The sequence below is a fragment of the Sebastes fasciatus genome, chromosome 13 (genome assembly GCF_043250625.1).
Source record: "Sebastes fasciatus isolate fSebFas1 chromosome 13, fSebFas1.pri, whole genome shotgun sequence".
NCBI lineage: Eukaryota > Metazoa > Chordata > Actinopteri > Perciformes > Sebastidae > Sebastes > Sebastes fasciatus.
Window position 1 is genome coordinate 34,564,924 of NC_133807.1, and position 18,234 is coordinate 34,583,157.

The 18,234-nt window shown below is 38.5% G+C and overlaps 1 protein-coding gene across 1 annotated transcript in view; it reads right to left on the reverse strand.

The window, feature by feature from the left end:
- The window catches only part of LOC141781401 (sterile alpha motif domain-containing protein 14-like), a 79,427-nt gene that overhangs the window by 2,722 nt on the left and 58,471 nt on the right, over positions 1-18,234 (reverse strand). The window contains exons 2-7 of the mRNA XM_074657131.1: positions 11,658-11,707; positions 9,880-10,034; positions 2,094-2,210; positions 1,778-1,964; positions 594-693; positions 212-280 (exon numbers count right to left, since the gene is read on the reverse strand). Coding sequence (XP_074513232.1) covers positions 212-280; positions 594-693; positions 1,778-1,964; positions 2,094-2,210; positions 9,880-10,034; positions 11,658-11,694 — 665 coding nt within the window. The 5' untranslated portion in view covers positions 11,695-11,707. The remainder of the gene's footprint in view (positions 1-211; positions 281-593; positions 694-1,777; positions 1,965-2,093; positions 2,211-9,879; positions 10,035-11,657; positions 11,708-18,234) is intronic.

The window sequence follows — 18,234 nt, forward strand, 5'->3', positions numbered from 1 at the left end:
AGGGTGAGGACAGAGGAGAGGGTGAGGGCAGGGTGAGGACAGAGGACAGGGTGAGGACAGGGTGAGGACAGAGGACAGGGTGAGGACAGGGTAAGGACAGAGGACAGGGTGAGGACAGGAAGAACATGCATCATATCTGTTTATTTGATTGTTTCTGTTAAAGAAGAGGACGTGATGGGCGTGATGGACGTGATGGACGTAATGTACTTACCTGCTGCCCACAGAGAGACGGTTGGATTTATCTTTCCTCACCCGGATATACGAACGTCTGAGAGTCACCCTGAGAGAGACAGAGAGACAGAGAGAGAGAGAGACAGAGAGACAGAGAGACAGAGAGAGAGGAGGTTATGTTTTCACTGCAGTTGGTTTGTTAGTTTGTCCGTCTGTTAGCAGGATTTCTCCAAAAGTCCGTGATGGATTTGAATGAATGTTTTGGAGGGGGGGGGGGTGGGGTTGATCTAGATTCAGGAATATTTTGAAGGATTCTGATCAGCCTGAGCATTAAGACCTCAGAGTAGAACACATGATCAGTGTAGCTGATGAGGCGTTGATGACCTGTGATGTGTGCGTGTGCGTGTGCGTGTGTATCTCACCCGAGGTCCAGGAAGCGTCTCTTGGTTTTCTTGTCGAAGACGACGTTCGGACTGTCGGGATCGGCCGGACTCGTGTCCCGACTGGAGTCAGAAACCAACACTGACACACACACACACACACACACACACACACACACACACACACACACACACACACAAACACACAATTAATATTAATATGATATTTATGGTTTCTTATCGTTCACACCGACACTGTGAAGCCGTGTGTCTGACCAGGTGTGTTTCCAGGTGTGCATACCTACCTGTCCGACCCTCTGTTCCTACTCATGTAAAAAGGTACGTGTGCAGATGTGTTAGAGATAACGTACAGCTAGTTAGAGATAACGTACAGCTAGTTAGAGATAACGTACAGCCAGTTAGAGATAACGTACAGCTAGTTAGAGATAACGTACAGCCAGTTAGAGATAACGTACAGCCAGTTAGAGATAACGTACAGCCAATTAGAGATAACGTACAGCCAATTAGAGATAACGTACAGCCAATTAGAGATAACGTACAGCCAGTTAGAGATAACGTACAGCTAGCGGGTCATTGTTGTGAAATAAAGCCCGACAGGGCGATGCTGCACATTATCCTGATTATTACACGGCTACTTACTGAAGAAATCAATAACATGACACATAAACAGTCCTCCAGAGTCTGACATCAGAACTGCGCCCATAGCAACGGTCTGCTATACATAGCAACGGTCTGCTATACGTAGCAACGGTCTGTTATACATAGCAACGGTCTGTTATACATAGCAACGGTCTGTTATACAGTCTGCTATACGTAGCAACGGTCTGTTATACGTAGCAACGGTCTGTTATACGTAGCAACGCTCTGTTATACGTAGCAACAGTCTGCTATACATAGCAACGGTCTGTTATACAGTCTGCTATTCGTAGCAACAGTCTGTTATACATAGCAACGGTCTGTTATACAGTCTGCTATACATAGCAATGGTCTGTTATACGTAGCAACGGTCTGTTATACGTAGCAACGCTCTGTTATACGTAGCAACGGTCTGTTATACGTAGCAACGCTCTGCTATACATAGCAACGGTCTGTTATATATATACTATAGTATAGTAGTCATATAATATGAGGTTGTACTACTAGTATAGTATGTATTATAATTCTCAGGTGTTCTCAGGTGTGTTCAGGTGTTTTCAGGTGTGTACCTTCGCTGTCGGGCCTCCTGCTCCTCCTCATGTAGACCCGTGAGCAGTCGGAGGACGGGCAGGACCTGGACGGCGAGCTGCTGGGAGTCACCAGAGCCTCCTGAGACGTGGCGTTGGTCAGCTGGCGGTACCGCCCCCGCGGGGGAGCGGCCAATGACGCTCCTTCATCCTCCGGAGAGCGACGCACCTGAGCGACCAGAGCGAGGCAGATTGTTTTCTTTCTTTCTTTTTCATTACCATTAATTAGCATTAATTAGCATTAATTAGCATCCATGTTTACAACATGACGACCTTCGTGCGCTCTGATTGGTCTCACCAGTGACGTGTCGAAGGAGAAGGCGGGGCTTCGAGCTGACAGCAGGGAGTCAGGGGAGGGGGAGGAGCCTCGCATGGCCAGGTGGAGAGGTGAGCGGGCGGAGTGCAGCGGACTGTCCTGATAACACACACACACACACACACACACACACACACACACACATACACACACATACACACACACATACACATGTACATTGTATGATGTCACCGTGATGTCATCAGTCTGCGTTACTAACTGAGGGTGGAGTTTAAGAGACATGGCGACTGTGGTATTAGTACTCTTACTGCAGTAACAGAGTATGTTTTCATAATGTGGTATTAGTACTCTTACTGCAGTAACAGAGTATGTTTTATACTGTGGTATTAGTACTCTTACTGCAGTAACAGAGTATGTTTTATACTGTGGTATTAGTACTCTTACTGCAGTAACAGAGTATGTTTTATACTGTGGTATTAGTACTCTTACTGCAGTAACAGAGTATGTTTTCATACTGTGGTATTAGTACTCTTACTGCAGTAACAGAGTATGTTTTCATAATGTGGTATTAGTACTCTTACTGCAGTAACAGAGTATGTTTTATACTGTGGTATTAGTACTCTTACTGCAGTAACAGAGTATGTTTTCATAATGTGGTATTAGTACTCTTACTGCAGTAACAGAGTATGTTTTCATACTGTGGTATTAGTACTCTTACTGCAGTAACAGAGTATGTTTTATACTGTGGTATTAGTACTCTTACTGCAGTAACAGAGTATGTTTTATACTGTGGTATTAGTACTCTTACTGCAGTAACAGAGTATGTTTTCATACTGTGGTATTAGTACTCTTACTGCAGTAACAGAGTATGTTTTCATAATGTGGTATTAGTACTCTTACTGCAGTAACAGAGTATGTTTTATACTGTGGTATTAGTACTTTTACTGCAGTAACAGAGTATGTTTTATACTGTGGTATTAGTACTCTTACTGCAGTAACAGAGTATGTTTTATACTGTGGTATTAGTACTCTTACTGCAGTAACAGAGTATGTTTTATACTGTGGTATTAGTACTTTTACTGCAGTAACAGAGTATGTTTTATACTGTGGTATTAGTACTCTTACTGCAGTAACAGAGTATGTTTTATACTGTGGTATTAGTACTCTTACTGCAGTAACAGAGTATGTTTTATACTGTGGTATTAGTACTCTTACTGCAGTAACAGAGTATGTTTTATACTGTGGTATTAGTACTCTTACTGCAGTAACAGAGTATGTTTTATACTGTGGTATTAGTACTCTTACTGCAGTAACAGAGTATGTTTTATACTGTGGTATTAGTACTCTTACTGCAGTAACAGAGTATGTTTTCATAATGTGGTATTAGTACTCTTACTGCAGTAACAGAGTATGTTTTCATACTGTGGTATTAGTACTCTTACTGCAGTAACAGAGTATGTTTTCATAATGTGGTATTAGTACTCTTACTGCAGTAACAGAGTATGTTTTATACTGTGGTATTAGTACTCTTACTGCAGTAACAGAGTATGTTTTCATAATGTGGTATTAGTACTCTTACTGCAGTAACAGAGTATGTTTTCATACTGTGGTATTAGTACTCTTACTGCAGTAACAGAGTATGTTTTATACTGTGGTATTAGTACTCTTACTGCAGTAACAGAGTATGTTTTCATAATGTGGTATTAGTACTCTTACTGCAGTAACAGAGTATGTTTTCATACTGTGGTATTAGTACTCTTACTGCAGTAACAGAGTATGTTTTATACTGTGGTATTAGTACTCTTACTGCAGTAACAGAGTATGTTTTATACTGTGGTATTAGTACTTTTACTGCAGTAACAGAGTATGTTTTCATAATGTGGTATTAGTACTCTTACTGCAGTAACAGAGTATGTTTTATACTGTGGTATTAGTACTCTTACTGCAGTAACAGAGTATGTTTTATACTGTGGTATTAGTACTCTTACTGCAGTAACAGAGTATGTTTTCATAATGTGGTATTAGTACTCTTACTGCAGTAACAGAGTATGTTTTCATAATGTGGTATTAGTACTCTTACTGCAGTAACAGAGTATGTTTTCATAATGTGGTATTAGTACTCTTACTGCAGTAACAGAGTATGTTTTATACTGTGGTATTAGTACTCTTACTGCAGTAACAGAGTATGTTTTATACTGTGGTATTAGTACTCTTACTGCAGTAACAGAGTATGTTTTCATAATGTGGTATTGGTACTCTTACTGCAGTAACAGAGTATGTTTTATACTGTGGTATTAGTACTCTTACTGCAGTAACAGAGTATGTTTTCATAATGTGGTATTAGTACTCTTACTGCAGTAACAGAGTATGTTTTATACTGTGGTATTAGTACTCTTACTGCAGTAACAGAGTATGTTTTATACTGTGGTATTAGTACTCTTACTGCAGTAACAGAGTATGTTTTCATACTGTGGTATTAGTACTCTTACTGCAGTAACAGAGTATGTTTTCATAATGTGGTATTAGTACTCTTACTGCAGTAACAGAGTATGTTTTATACTGTGGTATTAGTACTCTTACTGCAGTAACAGAGTATGTTTTATACTGTGGTATTAGTACTCTTACTGCAGTAACAGAGTATGTTTTATACTGTGGTATTAGTACTTTTACTGCAGTAACAGAGTATGTTTTCATAATGTGGTATTAGTACTCTTACTGCAGTAACAGAGTATGTTTTATACTGTGGTATTAGTACTCTTACTGCAGTAACAGAGTATGTTTTATACTGTGGTATTAGTACTCTTACTGCAGTAACAGAGTATGTTTTATACTGTGGTATTAGTACTCTTACTGCAGTAACAGAGTATGTTTTCATACTGTGGTATTAGTACTCTTACTGCAGTAACAGAGTATGTTTTATACTGTGGTATTAGTACTCTTACTGCAGTAACAGAGTATGTTTTATACTGTGGTATTAGTACTCTTACTGCAGTAACAGAGTATGTTTTATACTGTGGTATTAGTACTTTTACTGCAGTAACAGAGTATGTTTTCATAATGTGGTATTAGTACTCTTACTGCAGTAACAGAGTATGTTTTATACTGTGGTATTAGTACTCTTACTGCAGTAACAGAGTATGTTTTATACTGTGGTATTAGTACTCTTACTGCAGTAACAGAGTATGTTTTATACTGTGGTATTAGTACTCTTACTGCAGTAACAGAGTATGTTTTCATACTGTGGTATTAGTACTCTTACTGCAGTAACAGAGTATGTTTTCATAATGTGGTATTAGTACTCTTACTGCAGTAACAGAGTATGTTTTATACTGTGGTATTAGTACTCTTACTGCAGTAACAGAGTATGTTTTCATAATGTGGTATTAGTACTCTTACTGCAGTAACAGAGTATGTTTTCATACTGTGGTATTAGTACTCTTACTGCAGTAACAGAGTATGTTTTATACTGTGGTATTAGTACTCTTACTGCAGTAACAGAGTATGTTTTCATAATGTGGTATTAGTACTCTTACTGCAGTAACAGAGTATGTTTTCATAATGTGGTATTAGTACTCTTACTGCAGTAACAGAGTATGTTTTATACTGTGGTATTAGTACTCTTACTGCAGTAACAGAGTATGTTTTCATACTGTGGTATTAGTACTCTTACTGCAGTAACAGAGTATGTTTTCATAATGTGGTATTAGTACTCTTACTGCAGTAACAGAGTATGTTTTATACTGTGGTATTAGTACTTTTACTGCAGTAACAGAGTATGTTTTATACTGTGGTATTAGTACTTTTACTGCAGTAACAGAGTATGTTTTCATAATGTGGTATTAGTACTCTTACTGCAGTAACAGAGTATGTTTTCATAATGTGGTATTAGTACTCTTACTGCAGTAACAGAGTATGTTTTATACTGTGGTATTAGTACTCTTACTGCAGTAACAGAGTATGTTTTATACTGTGGTATTAGTACTCTTACTGCAGTAACAGAGTATGTTTTATACTGTGGTATTAGTACTCTTACTGCAGTAACAGAGTATGTTTTCATAATGTGGTATTAGTACTCTTACTGCAGTAACAGAGTATGTTTTATACTGTGGTATTAGTACTCTTACTGCAGTAACAGAGTATGTTTTATACTGTGGTATTAGTACTCTTACTGCAGTAACAGAGTATGTTTTCATAATGTGGTATTAGTACTCTTACTGCAGTAACAGAGTATGTTTTCATAATGTGGTATTAGTACTCTTACTGCAGTAACAGAGTATGTTTTCATAATGTGGTATTAGTACTCTTACTGCAGTAACAGAGTATGTTTTATACTGTGGTATTAGTACTCTTACTGCAGTAACAGAGTATGTTTTATACTGTGGTATTAGTACTCTTACTGCAGTAACAGAGTATGTTTTCATAATGTGGTATTGGTACTCTTACTGCAGTAACAGAGTATGTTTTATACTGTGGTATTAGTACTCTTACTGCAGTAACAGAGTATGTTTTCATAATGTGGTATTAGTACTCTTACTGCAGTAACAGAGTATGTTTTATACTGTGGTATTAGTACTCTTACTGCAGTAACAGAGTATGTTTTATACTGTGGTATTAGTACTCTTACTGCAGTAACAGAGTATGTTTTCATACTGTGGTATTAGTACTCTTACTGCAGTAACAGAGTATGTTTTCATAATGTGGTATTAGTACTCTTACTGCAGTAACAGAGTATGTTTTATACTGTGGTATTAGTACTCTTACTGCAGTAACAGAGTATGTTTTATACTGTGGTATTAGTACTCTTACTGCAGTAACAGAGTATGTTTTATACTGTGGTATTAGTACTTTTACTGCAGTAACAGAGTATGTTTTCATAATGTGGTATTAGTACTCTTACTGCAGTAACAGAGTATGTTTTCATAATGTGGTATTAGTACTCTTACTGCAGTAACAGAGTATGTTTTATACTGTGGTATTAGTACTCTTACTGCAGTAACAGAGTATGTTTTATACTGTGGTATTAGTACTCTTACTGCAGTAACAGAGTATGTTTTATACTGTGGTATTAGTACTCTTACTGCAGTAACAGAGTATGTTTTCATAATGTGGTATTAGTACTCTTACTGCAGTAACAGAGTATGTTTTATACTGTGGTATTAGTACTCTTACTGCAGTAACAGAGTATGTTTTATACTGTGGTATTAGTACTTTTACTGCAGTAACAGAGTATGTTTTATACTGTGGTATTAGTACTCTTACTGCAGTAACAGAGTATGTTTTCATAATGTGGTATTAGTACTCTTACTGCAGTAACAGAGTATGTTTTATACTGTGGTATTAGTACTCTTACTGCAGTAACAGAGTATGTTTTATACTGTGGTATTAGTACTCTTACTGCAGTAACAGAGTATGTTTTCGTAATGTGGTATTAGTACTCTTACTGCAGTAACAGAGTATGTTTTATACTGTGGTATTAGTACTCTTACTGCAGTAACAGAGTATGTTTTCATAATGTGGTATTAGTACTCTTACTGCAGTAACAGAGTATGTTTTATACTGTGGTATTAGTACTCTTACTGCAGTAACAGAGTATGTTTTATACTGTGGTATTAGTACTCTTACTGCAGTAACAGAGTATGTTTTCATAATGTGGTATTAGTACTCTTACTGCAGTAACAGAGTATGTTTTATACTGTGGTATTAGTACTCTTACTGCAGTAACAGAGTATGTTTTATACTGTGGTATTAGTACTCTTACTGCAGTAACAGTATGTTTTCATAATGTGGTATTAGTACTCTTACTGCAGTAACAGAGTATGTTTTATACTGTGGTATTAGTACTCTTACTGCAGTAACAGAGTATGTTTTATACTGTGGTATTAGTACTTTTACTGCAGTAACAGAGTATGTTTTATACTGTGGTATTAGTACTCTTACTGCAGTAACAGAGTATGTTTTATACTGTGGTATTAGTACTTTTACTGCAGTAACAGAGTATGTTTTATACTGTGGTATTAGTACTCTTACTGCAGTAACAGAGTATGTTTTATACTGTGGTATTAGTACTTTTACTGCAGTAACAGAGTATGTTTTCATAATGTGGTATTAGTACTCTTACTGCAGTAACAGAGTATGTTTTATACTGTGGTATTAGTACTCTTACTGCAGTAACAGAGTATGTTTTATACTGTGGTATTAGTACTTTTACTGCAGTAACAGAGTATGTTTTATACTGTGGTATTAGTACTCTTACTGCAGTAACAGAGTATGTTTTATACTGTGGTATTAGTACTTTTACTGCAGTAACAGAGTATGTTTTATACTGTGGTATTAGTACTCTTACTGCAGTAACAGAGTATGTTTTCATAATGTGGTATTAGTACTCTTACTGCAGTAACAGAGTATGTTTTATACTGTGGTATTAGTACTTTTACTGCAGTAACAGAGTATGTTTTCATAATGTGGTATTAGTACTCTTACTGCAGTAACAGAGTATGTTTTATACTGTGGTATTAGTACTTTTACTGCAGTAACAGAGTATGTTTTCATAATGTGGTATTAGTACTCTTACTGCAGTAACAGAGTATGTTTTCATAATGTGGTATTAGTACTCTTACTGCAGTAACAGAGTATGTTTTCATAATGTGGTATTAGTACTCTTACTGCAGTAACAGAGTATGTTTTCATAATGTGGTATTGGTACTCTTACTGCAGTAACAGAGTATGTTTTATACTGTGGTATTAGTACTCTTACTGCAGTAACAGAGTATGTTTTATACTGTGGTATTAGTACTTTTACTGCAGTAACAGAGTATGTTTTATACTGTGGTATTAGTACTCTTACTGCAGTAACAGAGTATGTTTTATACTGTGGTATTAGTACTTTTACTGCAGTAACAGAGTATGTTTTATACTGTGGTATTAGTACTCTTACTGCAGTAACAGAGTATGTTTTATACTGTGGTATTAGTACTTTTACTGCAGTAACAGAGTATGTTTTCATAATGTGGTATTAGTACTCTTACTGCAGTAACAGAGTATGTTTTATACTGTGGTATTAGTACTCTTACTGCAGTAACAGAGTATGTTTTATACTGTGGTATTAGTACTTTTACTGCAGTAACAGAGTATGTTTTATACTGTGGTATTAGTACTTTTACTGCAGTAACAGAGTATGTTTTATACTGTGGTATTAGTACTCTTACTGCAGTAACAGAGTATGTTTTCATAATGTGGTATTAGTACTCTTACTGCAGTAACAGAGTATGTTTTATACTGTGGTATTAGTACTTTTACTGCAGTAACAGAGTATGTTTTCATAATGTGGTATTAGTACTCTTACTGCAGTAACAGAGTATGTTTTATACTGTGGTATTAGTACTTTTACTGCAGTAACAGAGTATGTTTTATACTGTGGTATTAGTACTTTTACTGCAGTAACAGAGTATGTTTTATACTGTGGTATTAGTACTTTTACTGCAGTAACAGAGTATGTTTTCATAATGTGGTATTAGTACTCTTACTGCAGTAACAGAGTATGTTTTCATAATGTGGTATTAGTACTCTTACTGCAGTAACAGAGTATGTTTTCATAATGTGGTATTAGTACTCTTACTGCAGTAACAGAGTATGTTTTCATAATGTGGTATTAGTACTCTTACTGCAGTAACAGAGTATGTTTTATACTGTGGTATTAGTACTTTTACTGCAGTAACAGAGTATGTTTTATACTGTGGTATTAGTACTCTTACTGCAGTAACAGAGTATGTTTTATACTGTGGTATTAGTACTTTTACAGTAACTGTACCTTCCTCTCCAGACTGTCATCGCCCTCCGTGGAGCTCACGCTGTCACGGTAACGGGACCTGGAGGGGCGGTGCCTGCGAGCTTTGACGGACAGCTGGGCGCGGCCCTTCTGGATGCTGTTGTCCAGCAGCTCCGTCTCTGGGACCTCGTTCAGGTCTGAAACACCAACACACACTCTCATCCATTAGCTTCACGACTCACTGTCACATTTAACATTCATCAGTTCATCCTCAACACCTGGAAACCAGAGGATTATGGGTATTTAGTGTCACTGATGGGTTCAGGTACAAATCTTAAAGTATTTTAATTCTACATATTGTGTTGTAAATTGGCATCGTGACAGCCCTCTACTGGTTGAAACACGGCTACTGCAATTTATTTCCATAATGAGCTCCTCCTCCTCCTCTTCCTCCTCCTCCTCTTCCTCTACCTCCTCCTCTTCCTCCTCCTCTTCCTCCTCCTCCTCTTCCTCTTCCTCCTCTTCCTCCTCCTCTTCCTCTTCCTCCTCCTCTTCCTCTTCCTCCTCTTCCTCCTCCTCTTCCTCTTCCTCCTCCTCCCCCTCCTCTTCCTCCTCTTCCTCCTCCTCTTCCTCTGCCTCCTCTTCCTCCTCCTCTTCCTCTTCCTCCTCTTCCTCCTCCTCTTCCTCCTCTTCCTCCTCCTCTTCCTCCTCCCACTCAGCCCATCAGAGCGCCATCAAATATTCATCATGCTGACCGCGCACACACACACACACACACACACACACACACACACACACACACACGCACACACACACGTGTTGGTCTGTCTCTACTTGTGAGGCCCCCTAACGTGAACCTTAAAACCAGGGTCTCTCTCTCAGTACGCTGGTTTACAACTGACATGGTCCTCGCAAAGATAGTAAAACAAGCCTGTCTTATTATGTTTTTATTATTTGCGTATTTTACCAGATAGTTTGTTAGTTTCAAACTGAAACATTTTTTCTAATTTAATCTGTTAGTCTAAGTTACATTTAAATCCCAGCAAGAGTTTATTAATAATTGTGATGAAACTGGTATTGTGGGGCGCCTGGCTAGCTCAGTCGGTAGAGCGGGCGCCCATGTGTGGCCAAGGCTCAGTCCTGGCAGCGGTGGACCCGGGTTCGAATCCGGCCTGTGGACCTTTCCGCATGTCATCTCTCTCTCTCTCCCCCTTTCCAAGACTATATCCACTGTCCTATCAATAAATACGCTTAAAAAATGCCCCCAAAATAATAATAAAAAAAAAAAAAAAAAAAGAAACAGGTATTGTGCCTTCCAGAATAAGGTAGTATAACAAATAAATAATAAAAAGAGAAATACTCCGTAAACAGCTGCTTTATTAATGAACTTTAAAAATCCGGTTTAGTTTCCTTCATGATACATAATGTTGTGTTAAAGAACTCTCTGGACTTCTTTTTAGGAGAATATTAACTAAAAATAAATGATTATTTTAGATCCAAACGACATGCAGACGAAGTGAAGTACTTTATGAGAGGTGAAAAAAAAAAATAAAAAATAAAAATAAATATATATATATATATTGAAACTAGGGCTGTCAAAGTTAACATGATAATAACACGATAATAACACGATAATAACACGATAAAAACGCATCAACGCATATTTGTTTTAACGGATACTGGTATTATAGTAAACTCTGTTCCAGTAAAAGTACTAATGCTACACTATAAAAATACTCTGTTACAGTAAAAGTACTAATGCCAAAGAGTAAAAATACTATGCTAGAGTAAAAGTACTTGTTTGTGTGTGTGAGACTCACCGAACACGTTGTCTGTGTCGTCCAGGCCGGCAGACATGACTCAGCAGTTTCTGTTCAGAGACAGAAAAACACAGAATTCAACGATTAATTTAAAGGAGCCGTACAAAATTTAGTAAACTGTTGAGGTTTTCTGTCTTTAATAGTTCGTGGGGTCCCTCTGGGAAGCGTCCTGGGGTCTCGATTCTTTCTATTTAACGTTATAGAGATTTAAAGGAACAGTTCAACATTTCTTTGTGTTCTCCAGAGTCTGGTTCAGGGCATGTTTAGCCTAGCTTAGCACAAATAAACACAAACATCAACTCCAAATCAGACTGATCCACATCCAGAACTTTTAAGAACATTTTCTTTATAGTGCTGTGACACTAGAATTATCTGAATGTGTTGCCACTGAAAGTAAAAGTTCACATTATTGATAGATAGACCAAAGTAATTGATGAAAATTATTGATTTACATTAGAAATTTAGATTTTGTGGCTTATTTTGAAGACGTTTTTAATGTGACTCAGTCCCACATCCACCGTCCTGCTGCCCCAAATACTCACTACGCCACCAAATGTAGATTAATCCGCCTCTGAAAATAGTCCCCAAAAAAGTCACTATTTCCTCCTGTTTGTTTGATTAAACCTACAGCGAGCAGCTGTTTTAGGAAATTACGGAGCCTTTTTTTAAACATGAAACTATATTCGTCTCCTCCTCTGTGAAGTGGGTCAGCAGGATCAGCCGAGTCTCGTCGTCTCCCTCCAGACTTCCTGCCTCAGGACTCGCTCTGTCTTTAGACATCAGTCTGAGTTTTCTGCTGAATTCTTAATGAGGCTTTTCAGAGGTCAACTGCTCAGAGAGACTGGGGGGGGGATGGAGGAGGATGGAGGAGGATGGGGGAGGATGGAGGGGGATGGAGGAGGATGGAGGAGGATGGAGGAGGATGAGGGAGGATGAGGGAGGATGGAGGAGGATGGGGGAGGATGAGGGAGGGTGGAGGAGGATGGGGAAGGATGGAGGAGGCTGAGCCATGTTATATCTTGTTATGTTGTGTTATATCTTGTTGTTATGTCATGTTATATCTTGTTGTTATGTCATGTTATATATTGTTGTTATGTTGTGGTATATCTTGTTGTTATGTCATGTTATATCTTGTTGTTATGTCATGTTATATCTCGTTATGTCATGTTATATCTTGTTGTTATGTCATGTTATATCTTGTTATGTTGTGTTATATCTTGTTGTTATGTCATGTTATATATTGTTGTTATGTTGTGGTACATCTTGTTGTTATGTCATGTTATATCTTGTTGTTATGTCATGTTATATCTTTTTATTTTGTGTTATAGCTTGTTGTTATGTCATGTTATATATTGTTGTTATTTCATGTTATATCTTGTTGTTATGTTGTGTTATATCTTGTTTTTATGTCATGTTATATATTGTTGTTATGTTGTGGTACATCTTGTTGTTATGTCATGTTATATCTTGTTTTTATGTCATGTTATATCTTTTTATGTTGTGTTATAGCTTGTATTGTGTTATATATTGTTATCATGTTGTGTTGTGTTATATCTTTTTGTAATCCCATGTCATATCTTGTATTATGTTATATATTGTTGTCATGTTGTGTTATATCTTGTTGTCATCCGGTGTTATATCTTGTTGTCATGTTACATCTTGTATTGTGTTATATCTTGTTGTCATGTTGTGTTATATCTTGTATTATGTTATATTTTGTTGTTATGTTGTGTTGTGTTATAACTTGTCATGCAGTGTTATATCTTGCTACTATGTCATGTTATATCTTGTATTGAGTTATATATTGTTGTCATGTCTTGTTGTCATGTCGTGTTATATATTGTTGTCATGTCGTGTTGTGTTATATCTTGCTGTTATGTCATGTAATATCTTGTATTGTGTTATATCTTGTTGTCATGTCGTGTCATGTTATATTGTGTTGTTATGTCATGTAATATCTTGTATTGTGTTATATATTGTTGTCATGTTGTGTTATATCTTGTTGTCATCCGGTGTTATATCTTGTTGTCATGTTACATCTTGTATTGTGTTATATCTTGTTGTCATGTTGTGTTATATCTTGTATTATGTTATATTTTGTTGTTATGTTGTGTTGTGTTATAACTTGTCATGCAGTGTTATATCTTGCTACTATGTCATGTTATATCTTGTATTGAGTTATATATTGTTGTCATGTCTTGTTGTCATGTCGTGTTATATATTGTTGTCATGTCGTGTTGTGTTATATCTTGCTGTTATGTCATGTAATATCTTGTATTGTGTTATATCTTGTTGTCATGTCGTGTCATGTTATATTGTGTTGTTATGTCATGTAATATCTTGTATTGTGTTATATCTTGTTGTCATGTTGTGTTATATCTTTTATTATATATTTTGTTGTTATGTTGTGTTGTGTTATAGCTTGTCATGCCGTGTTATATGTTGTTGTCATGTCGTGTCATGTTATATCTTGTATTATGTTATATATTGTTGTCATGTCGTGTTATATATTGTTGTCATGTCCTGTTGTGTTATATATTGTTGTATGTCATGTAATATCTTGTATTGTGTTATATCTTGTTGTCGTGTCGTGTTATATATTGTTGTTATGTCATGTAATATCTTGTATTGTGTTATATCTTGTTATCATGTGGCAGCTGCCAATACTCTGGTGCTTGCTGTTGTTTCCCTTTTCCCTGGTGTTTTTTTGGTTGAGTTGCTGAGTGATTAGAGGGTTATTCAGTTTACCTGTTGCGCAGGGTGTGGGGACTGGCTCTTAAATGATAGTTGAGAGCAGCTTGGTGCATTCCCCTCTTGGCCAATCAGGGGGTAACGACGCCCTTTCTGTAGGGCTTAAAAGAGGAGGGAAATTGCACACCCAGTGTCATTCTGATCTCTCCTTCTCTCATGCAACATGCATTATCAGCTTTACCAGAAACTCTGGTCTGTTTTGGGCCCTTTTGGGATTCTGTGATCTTTGTGTTTTGTTTGTTGAGAGTGTTGACTCCTAGTTGGGGAAACAAGTTAAGTGCCAACCAATTAGGTTACCTGCACTGGGACGTTTAGGTGCTATTTGTGCAACAGCTGGCTTGCCTTACGATAGCCTAACGCCTGCAGGCTGTATTTTTGTATTCTATTCATTTGTTGATTTTCAATGAAACCCTTTATACCCATTTCTTTTAGTGTATTTTATTTGGGAAAACTTTAAAGGAGGGTAAAGGGAAAACCACAAACCAATATTTCAGTTTCCTTAATTGTTTGTTAATATAGAGGCATTTGTTCATTAGCGAAGAGGCATTTGTTCATTATTATTATTAAGAAGGCATTTTATTTTATATTATTATGTGGATGGGAACTGTTTTTCAGTCGTCTGACAACTAAAGTCTGGGGAACTCAGTACCGCCACATAATTGGCAACCACGAAGGGACACGTAACACAAAGCATAATCTTTCAATAAAGAGATTTAGTTTTGTGTCCCATCTTCTGATATCTATTTAGCAAGTGTATTTGAGTGTATATTTCTGAAATGTGTATGTGGAGTGTAGCTTGACTATTAGTCCAAATAATTACTAGTGACTATCCATCATGTCTTGGGAAGATCCAGACATTACAATGACCGCATTTGAACCGTCGCTTGCGGAATTGGAATCCGAGCTTTCTCTAAATGTTAGCTTGGATATGCCTGTAGTTGGGCAGGAGGTGCACGTGCTGGATGATGATGATGATGAAAAGGGATGGGTAGATGCTCCAGTAGAACCACAATTGTCTGTGGACACTCATCCTCTTTTGGCTTTAGAGGGCTTATTACTTCCGCCTTCATCCCCAGTTCCTGTAGCTCCTCCCACCCAGGAACACTCAGATTCGGATTTAGTCATTTTTGCTAATGCTGTAGAGTCGATGAAACTTGTGTTTAAAAATACAGTGGATTGGCAGCGTGAGTGGCTGTCAAACATTTCAAAGGGCATACCCATTGATAAAGCTCTAAAAATGTGTACTACTCTCATAACAAATGTGGTGGAGAAAGCAAGTAACCATTTGCTCGCAGAAGTAAGGGATTTTGGTTCAAAGTGCATAAATGCCATTCAGTGGAATGCACAACAAACACAGTCTGAGTTCCAAGAGTCCCTGATTACTGACCGTCAAAACTTGATGACCTCCATTACATCCGCGGTCACTGAAAACAAGGATGTACAACTTCTGGTGACCGAGGTGCATACATTGCAACAGCAGATGGGTTCAGTGCAGGCTACCCTTGAGTCTCTTGTGCGTCAACAGTGTGCACTCAATTCTCAGGTCAATTCAATACATAAGCGAGAGGAATTGGTCCTTAAAGAAGCAGTCACACCTGTTGCAGTTTCGTCTCAAGCACACACATATCCTGTTTCTCCAGTTGTTAAAAATGTTGTTTTGTTGCCTATCTCCGCTCCTGTGGGAGTTCCTTCAGATTGCTCAGGAGCTGCTGCTCCTAAGGGTGAAATTTTCCAGGATGATGGTTGTAGTGTACTGATGGCAAACTTCCAATTAAGATGTTTTTCCCTTGCTATGGCGGGCCTCAGGATGAGAAAGATCCTTTGGTGTATTTGCAAAGATGCAGTGACTTCCTGTCTCTGAAACCACTTACTCATGGTGAGATCCTAGCGACCATGAGAAGTGTATTGCATGGTTCTGCACGTGATTGGTGGGAGACTGTTAGGGAGAAAATCCATTCATGGGAGGAATTTCAGAGAGCTTTCCTATCATCTTTTCTTCCCGAGGACTATGTTGATGTTCTGGAAGAACAGATTCGAACCAGGGTGCAAGGAAGAAATGAGTCACTACGAGACTTTGTTTTCTCCTTTCAAGCACTTATCAAACGTTGGCACTCTTCGGCCACAGATGATGAGATTTTAAAAAGAATATTGAAGGCTATGAATCCCTTTCTGGCATGTCAGCTCCGTGGTCGGGTTACCTCCATAGATGAGATGATCCGCATTGGGAGTCAAATAGAAGTAGATTATGAAAACCAGAAAAGGTACAGGAGAACTCTGAACGAATCTCACAAAGCTAATGGTACAACTGAAAAGAAGGTTATAAAGAGACCTGAAATGGTTTTGTGTTGGCGTTGCCATGGTGAGCATGCACCAGGGTTCTGCCCTCAGTTTCATGCCTTCCCAGGTAGCTCAAAATACAGTAGACAGCAAAAGTCAGAGTCAAAACAGACTTCAGAGTCCAGAAAAAAAGGTTCCATGGCTACTGTTGCTAGTCAGCCTGCAGCCAAGAACCGCCAAAAGCAAAAGTCTACTAGTGTGGTGGGATCTCCATCTCACCCGCCCACTAGTCTAAAACAGTTGGTTGTGCCCATCACGGTACGTCGGCGTCATGGGAAAGCGCTTGTGGACACAGGTGCTACTTACACTTTATTGCATGTGAGTCTGTGGAATAAGATCAAAGGCCCCAATGAGTCCCTTGTATCATGGCAGGGTGGACCAATGTATCTTGCGAATGGCCAGCAAGCAAATCCTATTGGATGTAAAGTACTGGAGTTCAGCATGCATGGTAACAGTTGGTTCGTACCTACCGCAGTACTGGATGCAGATGTGTTGGTGTATCCATTAGTTCTTGGTTTAGATTTTATGAGCATGAGTGGGCTCCAGGTCAACGTCCGGGACAAGGTATACTCTTTTGCTGGTGATGACACCACCAGGGTTTTCCCTTTCCAGCCTGTCCTGTGCCCTAGTGATTGTTGGGGTGTTCTGAGTGTGAGCAGTGTTGCTTTGTATACTATCTTACCACCTACATTACCGCTCTTGCCTGCCGTTAGTGATGACTGGTGTAACCTAGCTTGTATTCCTAAAGGTGATGACTTACTCAGTCTGCTCCATACTGCTGTTGCAGACAGTGGTTTAACAGGGAGGGAGGCTGAGAAATTGTACCAACTCTTGCTAAACAACCCGCGGGTCTGCACCACCACTTTAGGCCGTACCTCTGTGCTGAAACATAAAATCAAATTAAACAGTGATGTTGTGGTTACCCAGCGCCCTATCGATTACCCCTACAAAAGCGGAAGATGGTTAAGGAGCAGATCGAAGAGATGCTTCAACAGGGTATCATTGTACCTTCCCATTCACCATGGGCATCCCCGATTGTAGTGGTGCCTAGAAAAGATGGTGGAACACCCCAATTTTGTGTTGATCTCCGCCGTGTTAATGAACGTAGCGAGGGAGATGCCTATCCTCTACCAACGATTTCTGAGATACTTGAATCTCTGGCAGGTTCAGCTGTGTTCACCACCTTAGATCTCAACAGTGGTTATTGGCAGGTAGAAATGGACCCGGAAAGCCAGCACCTCACGGCATTCGTCACATGTTTTGGATTATTCCATTTTCGGGTTATGCCTTTCGGCTTGAAGGGAGCTCCAGCTACCTTCCAAAGGCTAATGACTCAAGTGCTGAGGAGCTGCCTAGGAGAGTGCTGTATGGTGTACTTGGATGACATCATAATCTATTCCAAAGACGTCCAGAATCACTTTCATGACGTCCAGCGAGTGTTTGATTGCCTCCAGCAGGCTGGCCTTACACTCAATATTAAGAAATGCCA